Source organism: Diabrotica virgifera, chromosome 4 (genome assembly GCF_917563875.1).
Source record: "Diabrotica virgifera virgifera chromosome 4, PGI_DIABVI_V3a".
Lineage (NCBI taxonomy): Eukaryota > Metazoa > Arthropoda > Insecta > Coleoptera > Chrysomelidae > Diabrotica > Diabrotica virgifera.
Genome location: NC_065446.1, coordinates 32,564,349 through 32,580,690, shown reverse-complemented (window position 1 = coordinate 32,580,690; position 16,342 = coordinate 32,564,349). Strand labels below are relative to the sequence as shown.

General features: G+C 33.7%; 1 protein-coding gene across 4 annotated transcripts in view; it reads right to left on the bottom strand.

Annotated features, from left to right (window-relative positions):
• The window catches only part of LOC114333525 (serine/threonine-protein kinase 26), a 136,687-nt gene that overhangs the window by 16,668 nt on the left and 103,677 nt on the right, over positions 1-16,342 (bottom strand). For all 4 annotated transcript variants that reach the window (XM_050648127.1, XM_050648124.1, XM_050648125.1 and 1 more), the window contains 3 exons: positions 12,114-12,259; positions 5,351-5,552; positions 3,883-4,155 (listed from right to left, as the gene is read on the bottom strand). In XM_050648127.1, the coding sequence (XP_050504084.1) occupies positions 3,883-4,155; positions 5,351-5,552; positions 12,114-12,259 (621 nt within the window). The remainder of the gene's footprint in view (positions 1-3,882; positions 4,156-5,350; positions 5,553-12,113; positions 12,260-16,342) is intronic.

Below are 16,342 nucleotides of genomic sequence, written 5' to 3'. Positions count from 1 at the left end.
TGAAAGAAAACAAGCACAGAAAGTTACTAGTAATAAGACATATAGTGCGGTAACAAAAGGTCACAATGAAAATTATCAGAATGATAAATACCAAAAAACAACAGAGATTGAAAAAGAAACAGAACAAACCCTACAAATGATATTACAGGAGTTGAAAAAATTAAATGAAAGGGTCACTTCCCTGGAATATAGAGCTCAAGGTGCTATTCCAAAGGTAAGAAATGGCTAATGATATTAGAATTGTCGCATGGAATGCCAACGGGTTGCTTAATCATCAACAAGAACTACAAGTAATCCTTGACATCGAAAAAATTGATTTGTTTCTTGTCTCTGAAACGCATTTCACAAATCAATCCTACATCAAATTTAAAGGATATAAGGTATATCATACAATACACCCTGACAATGCGGCCAAAGGAGGCAGTGCAATCATCATAAAGGATAATATATGTCATCATGAAGAGTTGGAATATAAAACTGAACATATTCAAGCCATTACAGTACACATAAAAACTAAAACTTTTAAAATAAATATAAGTTCAATATACTGCCCACCTAAACATTCCATTAAAAAAGAGCAGTATAATGAATTCTTGAAAAGCTTAGGGGAAAGGTTCATTATTGGAGGTGACTTCAATGCAAAGAACACACACTGGGGCTCTAGAATCACTACTACTAAGGGAAAGGAGCTTTTGTTAGTCATTAAAGAACAGAGGTGTGAAGCACTATCAACTGGTAGACCAACCTACTGGCCTACGGATAGAAACAAGACCCCTGATTTAATAGACTTCTTTATTATTAAGAATATTTCAACTAATTTCATAGACATTGATGACTGTTGGGACTTAAATTCTGATCATTCCCCTATAGTACTAACCATGAGTGACAGGATTATTAAAAAACAAAGTAACCCCACATTAACAAATAAATGGACGGATTGGGATAGTTTTAAGCTAAGCCTTGAAGAGAGAATAAATCTAAGTGTACCAATACAAAACGCAGAGCAATTAGATAAAGAAGCAGAATTGTTGGTGAACAATATCCAGCAAGCAGCATGGGAAAACACTCCTACGCTGAAACCTAGGCTAAAAGGAAATAATTATCCAAAGGAAATAAGGAACATGATAATTGAAAAAAGAAAACTGAGAAGAATCTGGCAACAAACAAGGTCTCCTCAAGATAAGACTAAACTAAGTCGTGCAAGTCAACAACTCAAAAGAACTATCCTACAATTAAAGAATGACTCGATTAATTCTTACTTACAGGAGCTAACAGATGACGGTAGTACAGATTATTCCTTATGGAAAGCTACTAAAAGACTGAAAAGACCTATTATGCACTCTCCTCCTATTAAACTAGAAAATGGTAACTGGGCCAGAAGTAGTGCACAAAAAGCAGAGCTATTTGCCATACATCTTGAAAATACATTCAAACCAAATGAACCTCAAGGGGATGAAGAAAGATGGGAGGAACCTGTTCAATTAGAGGAAGAAATTAGGCTAACTACACCAAAAGAAGTAGTTGAAGAAATAAGGGAAAATATTAATCCGAAGAAAGCTCCGGGCTATGATCTAATTACGGGTGAGCTGTTGAAAAATCTTCCCCGAAAAGCTATCGTAAAATTAACAAACCTCTTTAACGGTGCATTCAGATTAAAATATGTACCAATGATATGGAAGATGGCGGAAGTCATTATGATTCCTAAACCAGGAAAACCAGCACATGAGGTTTCGTCATACAGACCGATATCTCTGCTTCCTGTAATATCGAAGCTGTTTGAGAAACTGCTCCTTAAGCGAATAAAACCAATTATTGAAGCAAGGAATTTGATACCGACACATCAATTCGGATTTAGAAATAAGCATTCAACAATTGACCAGGGCACAGAATCACAAATGTTATCGAAAGATCCCTAGAAGAAAAGAAAGTCTGTTCAACTGTATTTCTTGATGCTGCACAGGCTTTTGATAAAGTCTGGCATGAAGGTTTAACATACAAACTAAAATGTTTTTTACCTATACAGTACTCAAAACTTTTACAGTCATACATAAAAGGACGACATTTTAGAATTAAGCAAGAAGACTGTTTTTCAGACTTAAAAGAAATTAGAGCAGGTGTTCCACAAGGCAGTGTGTTGGGTCCGGTCCTATACCTACTATACACGTGTGATATACCTGTACTGGAAAACAACACAGTTGCCACCTTTGCTGATGATACAGCTATTCAAGCAGTAGGGACGACAAGTGAAGAGGCGACCAACAAGGTCCAAATAGCAGTTAACCAAATCTATAAGTGGACACAAAAATGGAGAATCAGGCTAAATGAAGCTAAATCTGTCCATGTTAATTTCACCAACAAAAAAATACAATATATACCAGTTATAATCAGCAATATCCAAGTACCATATGCAGATACTGCTAAGTATTTGGGTATAACATTAGATGCAAAACTACGCTGGAAGGTGCATGTTAAGAAAAAAAGGGAAGAACTAAATATAAGATATAAAAAAATGTATTGGCTAATTGGAAGAAACTCCACACTGTCGATGCATAATAAGTTACTAATTTACAAACAAATATTGAGACCTGTATGGACTTATGGATGCCCACTATGGGGGTGTACTAGACCAAGTAATATAACAGTAATACAAAGATTCCAGAACAAAATACTAAGAAATATTGTAGATGCTCCTTGGTATGTTACAAACAGTGATCTCCATCAGGACCTAGGAATGGAAACTGTGGAAATAATCATCAAGAAGATGGCAGGAAGTCACGAGCAACGACTTCACATGCACGAGAATATTGAGGCAATCCAGCTCCTCGATACTACTGGGCAAGTTAGAAGACTGAAGAGGACAAAACCTTATGAACTAGTTTAAGTGATAGGTGATAGTGAAAAGCAGAGCATAGTGCTTGTGCGCGTTAGTGTGTATGCTAGAATAGTGCACTATCTTGTTAGGTTAGATAAGAGACGCTATGGGGCAAGCTCTTAATTTTAAGGAACAGTAATAATTTAGGTTAGATTAAAATTGCTCATTGGTCAAGTATGACCAGATTGTAATTGTAATAATCATCATCGTAGTGATGATTATGGGAAAAAAAAATATATACAATACATCCAAATTTTAACCAGTTTATTTATGTTCTTCAAGATTTTCAATTAGATACTTATATCAAACTTCAAAGTATAGATACCGTTGTGAAAGTGTACGATAGAAAAGTGACATTGAGAAAAACTTAAACATAATAATTTGAAATAACTACAAAATAACGGCCTTATTAATTTTGAATTTATAAAAAATATATCAAATATGTTGTAAAAAAAAGTAAGCGGGGCAGTTATAGCAATTTCATATTTACTCTAATGTATGTATTCAATGAAACTTAGTGACCAAATATTAACAAGAACATAACAATGAAACTTTGTTTTCTTGAATTATTACCAAGTTGCATTTTTAAAAATCATCCCAATTAGATATAGATGCGCAAGAACGTCTAATAAGAAATATACTTTTAAATAAATGATTTGTCAACAGTGTCCAGATTTTAAGATATAATAATTACTTATATTAATGACGGCTTAAAATCGCCTGGGAGTGAATTCAAACATTACCTTTTACGTAGTCACGTAATATTCATATTTTGGGAGTGAACTCAACTCATCCCTAAGAGGACCCTTTCGATTTTTTTAGGAAAAAGTGAAAAATAAAACATACGCCATTTCCACAAAAATTAAAATCTTTGATTACAAATTGCGTCAACCTCTTGTTTACCTAAGGAAAACATTATACTACACTTCTCCAAGAAATTAACGCACCACCTTAAAATAGGTCATTTTTGATGTCTTGAATTTGTAATAGCAAATATACTATGAACTTACCTCTGATATAAGCGGGTATATAAAACTTCCAAGTACCGGCGATCTACTTTCGATTTTCCCACTATAATTTGAGCCAGATTTTCTATTTGCTTTCTTTTCCGCCGCTATACTATCACCTCGGTGGTCCAATGGACTCAATTCACGAGATATTCTCTTCTCTTTGTCCTTTACATCTGTTCTCTCACGTTCTCGTTCTCGGTCGGCTTCTTTTTCTCGATCTCTGTCCTTATCTTTTCTGTTGTCTAGTGGCGATTGTACTACCGGCGATTTTGACTAAAATAAAAGGTATAATAACTTTAACATATAAAAAACTCTCTAATATTAGCATAACGTAGTTCAGAGAAGAAATAGCAAAAGATTTACTGCAAATAAACGCAAAGGAGCGACCTTAGTCTGGGGAAAAGTATGTTTTGAAAGAAGTAGAAACCCAAGAATAATCGCAGATGCGTATTTTGCGTAAAAGCAGCGCAAACTAGATGGAAATGTGTTCAATGTCACAAATTCTACCGTGTAACTTTATTTACAACTGTACTCTATAGGTGTGTTCCATGGTGCGGGTTAACGGAATCAATTAAAATAATTGTAAACAACGAACGAAATATTTATTTTATTTTTGGTTAAAAGGCGTGCTTATTCATCTCGTAAGAGGGTTGTTTATTGTTTGAGGGCAGCGAGGGTGCGTCTGAACTGCGTGCCTGCCGTGACGGTACTGCCGAGACCACAACACTATTATCATCATGTGTGCGGTTTTACAATATGGCTAGAAAAGGCAATAAATTACTACATCTCGCGTTTTAAAAGCTCAGAACCTTTCTGTAGTTTTAAGAAACGTCTTCGAATGCATTTCCAAAGTGCGTTATTGGCATAAGGTCTGATAAGGTAATTAATTTATGGGGAATTTAGTTTGTTAAACTGAACACACCAAAAACATATGGTTAGGGCTACATTTCGTTTTGACCCATATTATTTCGTTTTGAGAAAAGGTTTTAAAAAATAAAATGATCAAAAATAGTAATTAAAGCGTGTCGCCACAGGTGTTTTATATATAGAATGCAACATTACTTCCTATACAAATATTTGCATGTATAGTAAAAGATTCAAGCATGCGATAATTTACGAGCGGTAACCGGGGTGACCAGACGAGAACGGATAAAAACCGAAGAAATACGTGAAAGGTGCGGTATCGGAATGACCTTAGACTTGAAACGAAACAGTTATCGTGGTTCGGACATATGGCGAGGATGAGTGAAGGTAGAACTGTAAAAAGGGGATGGAAAGCTGTATCCGACAAAAAACGACGAAGAGGCAAGCCAGCAAGAACATGGAACGCGGATATTGGGTGAGTCAGAGAGACTAGCTACTGATCGAAAGGCATGGAGACATCCGATTTCTCCACTTACCTCGACACCGTAAGGTATAAGAGGACGGCTTAAGTAAGTAAGTAAGAACTTTAGATGAATTTGCTTACCAAGTTAGATTTATCTGGTTTATAATGATTGAGATTGGAATCAGTCGGAGGAGATTTGCTCAACATAGGACCCGAACCGTTTTGAACTTTATTTCCAGCTTTGTGATTAGGGGATGGTATTTCGTCCAAGGGTAATTTCATATTTCCTTTCACCGTCATGATCCATGGGTCATCTAAGTCGCCATCCTGTTTTGGTTCCTCACTGTAAAAATAAAAATAAATTAAGTAAAGAAAATAGTTTATAACAGTTATACAGTATGGTGCAAATGAAAGGAATAAATTCGATATTTCGTAAACCGGCGACATTAAGGAAAAATCCCAAAACAGGTCGATTTTTATATTTAAATCTTGATATGTTAGCACATATATCACAAAAGTGACGTCATCTATCTGAGCGTTATGACGTAATCGATGATTTTTTTAAACGAGAATAGGGGCCGTGTGCTAGCTCACTTGAAAGGTTATTCAATTCTCTATTCAGTGATGTAAACATTGACATAATTATTTATACAGGGTGTCCAAAAAAAATTTTTTAAATTAAATTAATTGACAAAAAAAAAGAAGTTCATTTATTTAATTCAAAATACTTTTTACTCTTATCATAAAACAGAAAAAAAATGTTTATTTGAAAAATAAACGTTGATTTTCGCTTAAATTCAATGTTCAAGAAAGCTCCCGCTAGCCACCTGCTTTTTGGAAGTTTGAACATTTAATTTAAGCGAAAAGCAATGTTTATTGTTCAAATAAACATTTTTTTCCTATTTTCTGACAGTAGTAAATGTATTTTGAATTAAAAAATTACATACATTCTTCTTTTTTTGTCAATTAATTTAATTTAAAAAATTTGTTTTTGGACACTCCGTATAAATAATGATGTTAATGTTTATATTACTGAATAGAGAATTGAATAACCTTTCAAATGAGCTAGCACACGACCTTATAGTCTCATTTAAAAAATCATCGATTACGTCATCACGCCCAGATGGATGACGTCACTAGTATGAGACATATGCCAAAAAATTACAATTTAAGGTGATACAGTAGCGATCAACAGGTGGCAACAAACACGGTCCAATATTGCGAAAGTTCTGCGAACTTTCAAAAGTGAGGCAACACTGCGTCGGTAATTCGACACTGACAGTGACGTTTATACTATCAAAAACAATAATTTTTATACACATAGGCGCGAAATGTTGCCAAGTCAGTGACGTTCGATTTCTTGTTATAAAAAAATCGATTTTTAGTAGTTCCAAGATTACACAAAATCTAGGCATCGGATAAAAAAGTTTATTTGAAGAAAGTGTATTTTTTTGTCTTTCTTAATGACGGTACAGGCTCCTTGTTTCAATATTTTATTTAGTTGTAGAGTAATTTCCACATACGAACATATTTCTGAAATTGGGCTCTGTACCGTCATTCTTTATTATATTACGAATATGTGTGCCAAATATCTCGACAAAATATTCAAAATTAGAGCCACAATCTTGGAACGCGTTTGTTGCTACCTGTTGATCGCTGTTTCCTCTTAAAAATAAAAATCGACCTGTTTCGAGATTTTTCCTTAAAGTCGCCGGTTTACGAAATAACGAATTTATTCCTTTCATTTGCACCATACTGTATATTGAGAAATCACAATCATACGATCTACGTATGCTAAAAGACCTTAATACGAAAATGAGGATCCAAGCCACGTTAAACGAGCAAGTGATGAATTTGAGATCAATTGAACGAAAAACAAACGACCAAACAAATTACAGAAATAGTTCAAAAAGTAAAGGATAAACACTTAAAGGCATATAAATTAATCAAGAAAAAATCATGGATAACAGATTAGATCCTGAAACTAATGGAAGAAAGAAGAAAAGTCAAAAAATACCCAGACAAATATAAAAACGGTAAATATATCAATAAGAAAGAAAATCAGAGAATCGGCAGAAAAGAAGCAGTGGATAGATGCGAAGAAATTGTGACTCTACAGTAAAGTACGACAGTCACAATGTATGTACATAGGAAAGTTACAGAACTCACAGGTGGACTAAGACGGAGGCAGAAAGGAAATCTAACTGATTCTCGCGAAAACCGCAATCTTGGATAAACAGATTATAATAAGAATATGAAAGAATACCCAGAGAAACATGATTGTTTCTCTGGGTCTCTTTTCTCTTTCCTCTATAAATAAGAATGGTAAGACCATATGTGTTTAGTACCTTATTGTATGGCGAGAAAACATGGACTCTCAGACCGAATAATATAAAAAGTATTGAGAATTTTGAGACCTGGTGCTATCGACGAATATTAAAAACAAGATGGATTGATCTTGTCTAAAATGAAAAAGAATTACCTCGCATGGACGAAAGACCCGAAGTTCTACTTACCATAAAAGAGAGAGAATTGGAATACTTAACACATTGCGTGCGGGTGTCTGACCCTAAAGCCTGGGTTTCCTCGAAAGCGGCACCGACAAACTGCGACCGTAACATTGCGATGAATTACGGCAGATTACGGTGAAAAATTCAAGGTTCTTCACTGCGGCAATGGAACGTGCAAACTCAGCGATGCGGTGGCTTCCAACGCATACTTGGAAACCACTGCTATTATTTTGCGTGGTACAGTTTTTTATGACGTCATTCATCGCAGTGTTACGCTCGCAGTTTGTCGATGCCGCTTTCGAGGAAACCGAGGCTTAAGACTTATACTCTTGACTGACAAAAATAATACATTATTTAAAATGTGTATAATCAATGGTATACATGCGCGCCGTCCGGCATACATGAAAGGCATCATAAATATACATTCGTGCAAACTAATAGGCGGAGAAAGATTAAAGGATGAAGAAATCCAGGATTCAGAAGAATGTCTTGAATGAGAAATTGAAAATCTTGAAAGTGGTTGGCTGCACCACAAATAGTATGATACAATTGATCCAAAAGATGGCACAACCCAGACATCCAAAGTGAAAATTATCCTCCAACGCCAAATTGTTCTATATGGTCCACATAATGTTCAGAAAAAAGTTTTTTCACACCATTTTGAGCGTCGGGTTTGGTGGGTAGAGGGGAGAGAAATCGGTAAATTCGTAGTTTTTTACGTTTTTCGTCAATATTTCTAAAACTACGCGGTTTAGCATGAAAAACCTTCTATACAAAAATGTTCTATATTAAATTTCAAATAAAAAAGGCCCTAGGCATAATCCTTCTAAAATGAACGGTTCCAAATTTACGGAGGTAGTAAGTACAGTATAATTGGTCCAAAAAAAGGCCTAACCCAAACATCCAAAGTAAAAGTTTTCCTCTAACATTAAATTGTTCTATATGGTCCACATATTGTTGAGTAAAAAGTTACACCATTTTGAGCGTCCGGTTTGGGGGGAAGATGGGGCAGAAGTCGGTAAATTAGTAGTTTTTTTACGGTTTTCGTCAATATTTCTAAAACTATGCTTTCGCGTAAACAATGTTCTATACAAAAATATTCTACATAAAATTTAAAACAAAAAAGGTCTTATACATAATTGTTATAAAATCAATGGTTCCAGAGTTACGGAGGGTGAAAAGTGGAGGTTTTCGATACTTTTTATATTTTTTTGGGCAATTGACGATGATTTTGGGCGGTAAGGTTGACGTTTCTTCAAGGGCTTATCACTCTGGGAGCATCCATAAACTACGTCGTAAAAAATTTAAACTTTTTAATACCCCCCCTCCGTCGTAATTCGTCGTTTAGAGACGACTACCCCCCCCATGCCGACGTCGTCGTTGCAACTCGCGACCCCCCTTTCATTGATTTAAAAAAAATCAATATTATTTTTGTTTTTTTTTAAATCAAACATGAGGGGGTAGGCGAAAAATCTTGGTCCAATGCTATTTAAATGCATTATTTTTTTTTTCGAATCCTGAGAAAACTAATATATTTGAAAAATTTAAACGCAGAATAAAAGATTACATTATTACCGAGGGTTGAAAGTCCCTTATAGACAAGGCGAAAACGGCGGGTTCGAAGGGAAAAATATTCCCATGAGATTTTTTTGCATAATCACATTCGTGAGACATCCCAGAATAAGGTTCAAGAAGTCGCCCAAGTGAAAAGTGGGCCAATTTTTTTTTAATCAAATTGCAAGAATCAATATTTTTGGCCCGAACAATTTTTTTTTAATTTTTTGGACCATTCTGGACAAAAAAGGTCTCTTATAATTTTTCTCTAAAGTTGATCGTTTTCGACTTATAAGCAATTTAAAATTGAAAAAAACGAAAAATGGCGATTTTCAAGGCTTAATAATTCGGTTAAAAGTTATTATTATGAAAGTCAATATATGACTAAATCAAAGTTTGAAGCCCCCCCTACAAGATCCTGAAGAAATTTTTGTCATTATTTTATTACTAAGCTGTTATTTTTAAGTAAAAATAATAAGCGCCATGCACGTGTGCGGGGCTGTAAATGCTGAGTGCGAGAGAGAAGCTATTCCAGCAGTCCAATTGTGCATCTTACTCGCACTCACATTTACAGCAGCGTCAATACGATACAACCACTCATTGTTATTAATTAAAAATAACAGCTTAGTAGTAAATTAATGACACAGATTTCTTCAGGATCATGTAACGGCGACTTTAAACTTTGATTTAGTCACTTTCTGACTTTCAAAATAATAATTTTTGACCGAGTTATTAAGCCTTAAAAATGGCCATTTTCGCGTTTTTCAAATTTTAACTTGCTTATAACTCGAAAAAGATCAACTTTAGAGAAAAATTATAAGAGACCTTTTTTGTCCAGAATGGTCCAAAAAACCTAAAAAAAATAAGTACGGGCCAAAATATTGATTTTTGCAATTTGATTAAAAAAAATTGTTAAAAAAAATTGGCCCACTTTTCTCGTGGGCGACTTCTTGAACCTTATTCTGGGATGTCTCACGAATGTGAGTATGCAAAAATATCTCATGGGAATATTTTTCCCAACGAACCCGCCGTTTCCGCCTTGTCTATTAGAATAAGTAAAAGGTTTCTTTTGAATGAAATATTTGAAATGAAAAATCAGACAAAATTTTCTCTTTTTTTTTCACCCCTGTAATTTATTAAAATAAACATTATAGATGTTTTCAGGAACTTTTGGCCCTCGGCAATAATGCAGTCTTTCAATCTGCGTTTAAATTTTTCAAAAATCTATTAGTTTTCTTAGTATTCGAAAAAAATGAATGCATTTAAATAGCATTGGACCAACATTTTGCATGGTATGTTTTCTTAACTGCATCATATAAATCTTTATATTTATTTTGATTTGATTTCGATGCAATTTCTTCTAAAGTATAAATACGACTTACTACTAACTAAATAGGAAACAATATTTTATTTCTATTCGTTCTTTCAGAACTGTTGTTTCACACACAGTATGCAGCACATAAATGAACTAACAATTTAATATTTTTTTGCTTCCAGACATTGTTCTGTATATAGAAGCGATTGTTTAAACCCAAAGAACAATGTCTTATTGTTTGTTGTCCTGTACAAAAGTGCTACCTAATATTATTTTATCGCCGTGACTGATAAAAACGAAATGAAAAGTATGCGATAAAAGTATCTATAATAGAATTATTCTTTTTAATTTTAACAAAGGTATATTTATTCGTAAACGTTTTGTTTTATTTTCAATTTCATATCAAAAACTATACGTTTTATATGAATATCTGATACTTTAATGCTGGTAGAAGCTAGTAAAAAATTATTTTTATAGACACAATAGCGACACATTTAAATATACCAATATATTAAACGACGTCGAATGGGCACTCATACCCCTCCCCCTGTCGTACGCCGTCGTAATAAGCAAGCCCCCTCCCTGTTCTCAACGACGTAGTTCATGGATGACCCCTCTGCTTATCACTAACATACCATCGGCCACTGAAATAGCAAATTTTATTTACAAAACACAATCCTGTTTCTTTCATCAGTAATAATATTATAAATTGCCCAAAAAATATCGAAAACTTCCACTTTTCACCCTCCGTAACTCTGGATCCGTTCATTTTATAACAATTATGTGTAGGACCTTTTTTGTTTTAAATTTACCGATTTCTCCCCCCTCTCCCGCCCAAACCCGACGCTCAAAATGCTGTGACTTTTTTCTGAACATTATGTGGACCATATAGAACAATTTGGTGTTGGAGGAGAACTTTCACTTTGGATGTCTGGGTTTGGGTCTAGTTATACCATACTAAAAGGAAATGTTTAGAACAGTTGTGTGAACAAAGTTCGAATAGCCTTGAAGATATTCAATCTCCAATAGGAGAGGAATAAAAAGAAGAAAAGAGAGGAAATAAAAATAGAGGAGAGGAGAGGAATAAAAAGAAGAAAAGAGAGGAGTTGGAGATGACAAGAAAAGTTCGTAGGAAGAAAAAGCTTATAATTTTTTTTCTTTTTCTAACGAGGAGAGAATTGCATAAAAACCAATTATTGGGATAAACAATGTCAAAACTACGCAGATTCCTGATCAAACCCGTAATACACTAAATGCAAATTGAATCGGTCGTTTTAGAAACCCGACTTGTCCACAAAAGCAAAGTTAATGAAAAATACAAAAAACATCGCGGGTTGCCGGGTTTCTCATGATTCAGAAAAATTTAGCAACTCTCTAGGTTCATTTAGAATGTTAAAAAGGGTCGGGTTTCTCTTGAAACATGTAACTCTATATTTACGGTTAGTAAAAATGCAAAAAAAAACAAAATCTATTTTTTGGACATGTCGGGTTTCTGAAACGACCGATTCAATTATAAAAGACTTACGAATCGGAATTTTCTGATTCTGTTTCAGATTCTTCGTTCCTAGTACACCTCCATTTTTTGTATCTGTCTATAAGATCTATTAAGTAGGAATTCTTTTTCGCCTTTCTTATAAATGGATATTTTAATAACTCCTTCGCTGTTGGTCTCTGAAAACAAAATATACATTCAGATGAAACTCTCTCATGAAAATATAATAATACTAACTTTAAGATGTCATAATTAAAAAAGTTCACTAAATATCGTTAGAGCGGGTTGGGAGTGCAGCAGAGTAGTCTGTTTTTCATTACCATATAAAAATAAAGTTTTTACCGTCCAACCTAGTCCTGATTTTATCAAAAATACTCATTTTATTCGGATTGAGTCGACATGACGTCTTCGGATAAGAATACCTCGATGTTTTCATCTCGCCAGAGCTTGAACCCGCACCGCCGAAATAGGAAATGATTCTCTTCGTGAGACGTTTCTTCTTGTCTTCGCTGTGGTGTAGAGGCTCTTCATGCTCTTTTTCTTATTCATCTTGGTTCAGGTGATACACGATAATCTCTGGCACTTGGTCATAAGATCATACCATACCCTGTTTTTACCGTTAAGCTGCAATAAGTCCTGTGACCTCAATGAAGGTCAACCGTTTCCTCATTGGTAGTTTTAGTATCTCTTCTAGTTCAATCTTCAGTTAGCCAGGGAACTCCTGCCTCCTATCCTATGGCGTAGGACAGGATATGTATGGCAGTCTCTTCTCCATTTCGCATTTTTTGTAGCATTGTTCATTCAATTTACCTATTTTGTATAGGTGTTCACTTAAATGATAAGGCCACACAATGGTTTTGGGCCTACAAAGGTTTCTCTCGAGCCATGTTTTGCCAACACATCTGCTCGTTCGTTCCCAAGCAACCTTTTATAACACGGCACCCACATTAAAGACACTTTTCCTTTGCTAGGTTGTTGAGATCTTTGCAGTTCCTCGTCAGTTTTAATTTGGTGAGTGTATTCGTAACGGCTTAAGGGATTCAGTACTATGAAGAGTTTAGAATCATCGGTGAACGATATCCCCATCAATATTTGAGACAGTTTGTTCGCTAGATGGTATACTAGTGTTAATTATCTCGGTGAAGATTAGTTCTAGTGTCAATATATCTGAGTTCATCTGAAAGATGGATTCCTTAAGTATAGTCGCAGTAGTATTAGTGTGATCACTCAATACATAACTCGGCCTCAAAGTATTGTTTGCTATCTCAAAGTCAAATAGTCAAAAAATATTTTTAAAGTTTGTCGCCAAAATACAGAGTGAGTCTGTAATTTTGAATAAATTCAATAGTTCAAATACTAATTGTCTTTTTGAAAAATGCTCAATACCTGTCGATTAATATTTCAAATAGAAATTTTTTACATACAATAATAATGTAAAAAGGGTGTCCCAATTTAAATGTATGAAGTCATCGTTGATTTTCTTAAATGGCAACACTATCATTTTGATAGCTATTTTTAAAGGGTGTCTTAATTTATACAAAACTGCAAAATATCAAATTTTTATTCCCTACCATTTACAAAATAATAACAATAACAAAGATATGAAAACCAAGAGTCTGTAATTTGGAATAAATTCAATAGTTCAAATACTGATTGTTTTTTTTTTGAAAAATGCTCAGACCTGTATTATTATTTCAAATCGAAATCTTTTACTTACAAAAATAATATATACAGGTTGTCCCAATTTAGAGATATTACTTCATCGTTGATTTTCTTAAATGGCAACACTGTCATTTTGATAGCTATTTTGATAGGGTGTGTAAAGTTATACATAACTGCAAAATATAAAAATTTTATTCCCTACCATTCACAAGATAATAAAAAATAACGAAGTTATGAAAAACAAGTAATCAAGAAACGAATTTAGTAACGAATTTAGTAATCAATAAACGAATCAAGTAACGAAGTTATGAAGAACAAGAATTTAATTATTTCAATTAAGCAAATGCTCATAATGTTCAAAACGAATTTCGATCGCGTTTAGGATATTGTTAAATAGTCAATGGGCAACATTATGAGCATTTGCTTAATTGAAATAATTAAATTCAATCATTTGATTACTTGTTTTTAATAACTTTGCTATTTTTTATTATCTTGCAAATGGTAGGTAATAAAAATTTGATATTTTGCAGTTAGTTATAACTTTACACAACTTATCTAAATAGCTGTCAAAATGACAGTGTTGCCATTTAAGAAAATCAATGACGACATCATATCTTTAAATTGGGACACCCTGTATACATTATTATTGTATGTAAAAAATTTCGATGTGAAATACTAATCGACATGTCTGAGCATTTTTCAAAAAAAAAAATAGTATTTGAACTGTTGAATTTATTTCAAATTATAGACTCACTCTGTATATAATTACAGAGGGTGGAGACCTGTGATAGCCGCTAAAGATGCCGTTGCTACACTGTTCAAAGGCACCTATCATATTTAGAAACGCCTGTCTTTTATAGGGGGGTGAGAGGGGCCGTAAAATATTGCAAAGCCGTCTTTTTCCACCAAAGTACTAATCCAGATGTAACTGTCCGTTGTATGACGGCACACTAGTATCATAATATACTCTTCATGCTTTATCGTCATCGTTAATTCGGTGAAGTGAGCATGGTCAAGTTAAAGGGAGAGTGACTCTGGCTATAAGGTGACACCTATTACAAAAATATACAGTCGGAAAAATGAAAGAATACCCATGAACGATCATATCAAGCACATATTTAGGATTTGCTGCCTTTTCTATAAATAACAAACGAGAGAGAGAGAGAGAGAGAGAGAGAGAGAGAGAGAGAGAGAGAGATTATTAAGTGTTGTCTACTAAGCAAAAACGTTATCCAAGACATACGCAGTTATATATTTATAATTGACAGAGTGAGACGGCGATACAATTGTTCAACGTAGTTATATTAGTTTAGTAGAAAATTTAAACTCACACTTGACTATTTCTGTACTTCTAATGTCATTCTTAGAAAAACATTCAACATCAGTAGAGATAATGTTTGTATAAACTACTATTCGAGTAATCGTGCTGGTCAACTATAATCTGACAGATCCAATTTCTGTCACTTTTACAGTGAAACTGGGTTAGGTTCGGTAGAGTTTATGAATTTTAATAATAAGTCGTATTTACTTAAATAAACTCAGTTCTTTTAAAAGCTATTTTAATATTATATTGTATTTTTGGTTTGGTAAGTTTTTATTTAATTAAAATAAGTCAGTATTAAAATAATCATCTGTCAATATGGTTAACTTCTGTCTATGAGTTTGCCAAACGTGTACATATTACTCTGACTTTTCAATCATAGTGTATAAAATTACAGATTAGTATATTTTTACGAATGTACATTTATTTGCAGATAATGTCTGGAAAATGATCTGGATACCAAAATGATCTGAATTCATTAAGTTTACTTTCATTTAAGTCACTTAATGTAGCTGACATAAACGACATTTTTTAAATTCCTGTTACTATTTACGTCTGGCAACTTTACCATGGAGAAATTCATAAAACTATATTTGCTTACTCACTATTTTTGTATTATTAATCTATATCAAATAATTAATTACGGTAGTAAAAGTAACATTTATTACCAATAAATATATATGTATTATCAGAAAAAGAATAACATCACAAAAAATTTTTGACACATTTACGTAGCGAAAAATCGTACGGTGGGGTAGTAGTCACATCCGTTTTTTACAGTATTCACTAAGGGCCAGTTGTTCGAACGCTAATCAAAAATGGAATCAACTGATCATTATCAAATATTTAATTACAATCAACTTTGATTATGTTGCTGAATTGTCACTACTTGATTAGTTATTTTTTGATTAAATTGTATTAATTATATTATATTAAACATTGATTGATTATTTATTTGTTGCATAAACGTCAATTTGATTGATGTTTATGCAACGCATCACAATGAATGATTGGTGTTTTACGTCTATTTGATATCTCGATTTGATTCCCATCAAGAAAATTGATTACAATCAACTGATTGGCGTACGAACAACGGATTTTGTTATTTGATGGTTGTTAAGGGGTCTTGATTATAATCAACTTCTTGATTAGCGTTCGAACAACCGGCCCTTAGTTTAGACGTTGTTTTGACAAGGCATTTTTGATTTGATTCGTATGCATATCATCGATGATGCATGGGTATTCTTTCATTTTTCCTACTGTATCTATTGTGCATGTT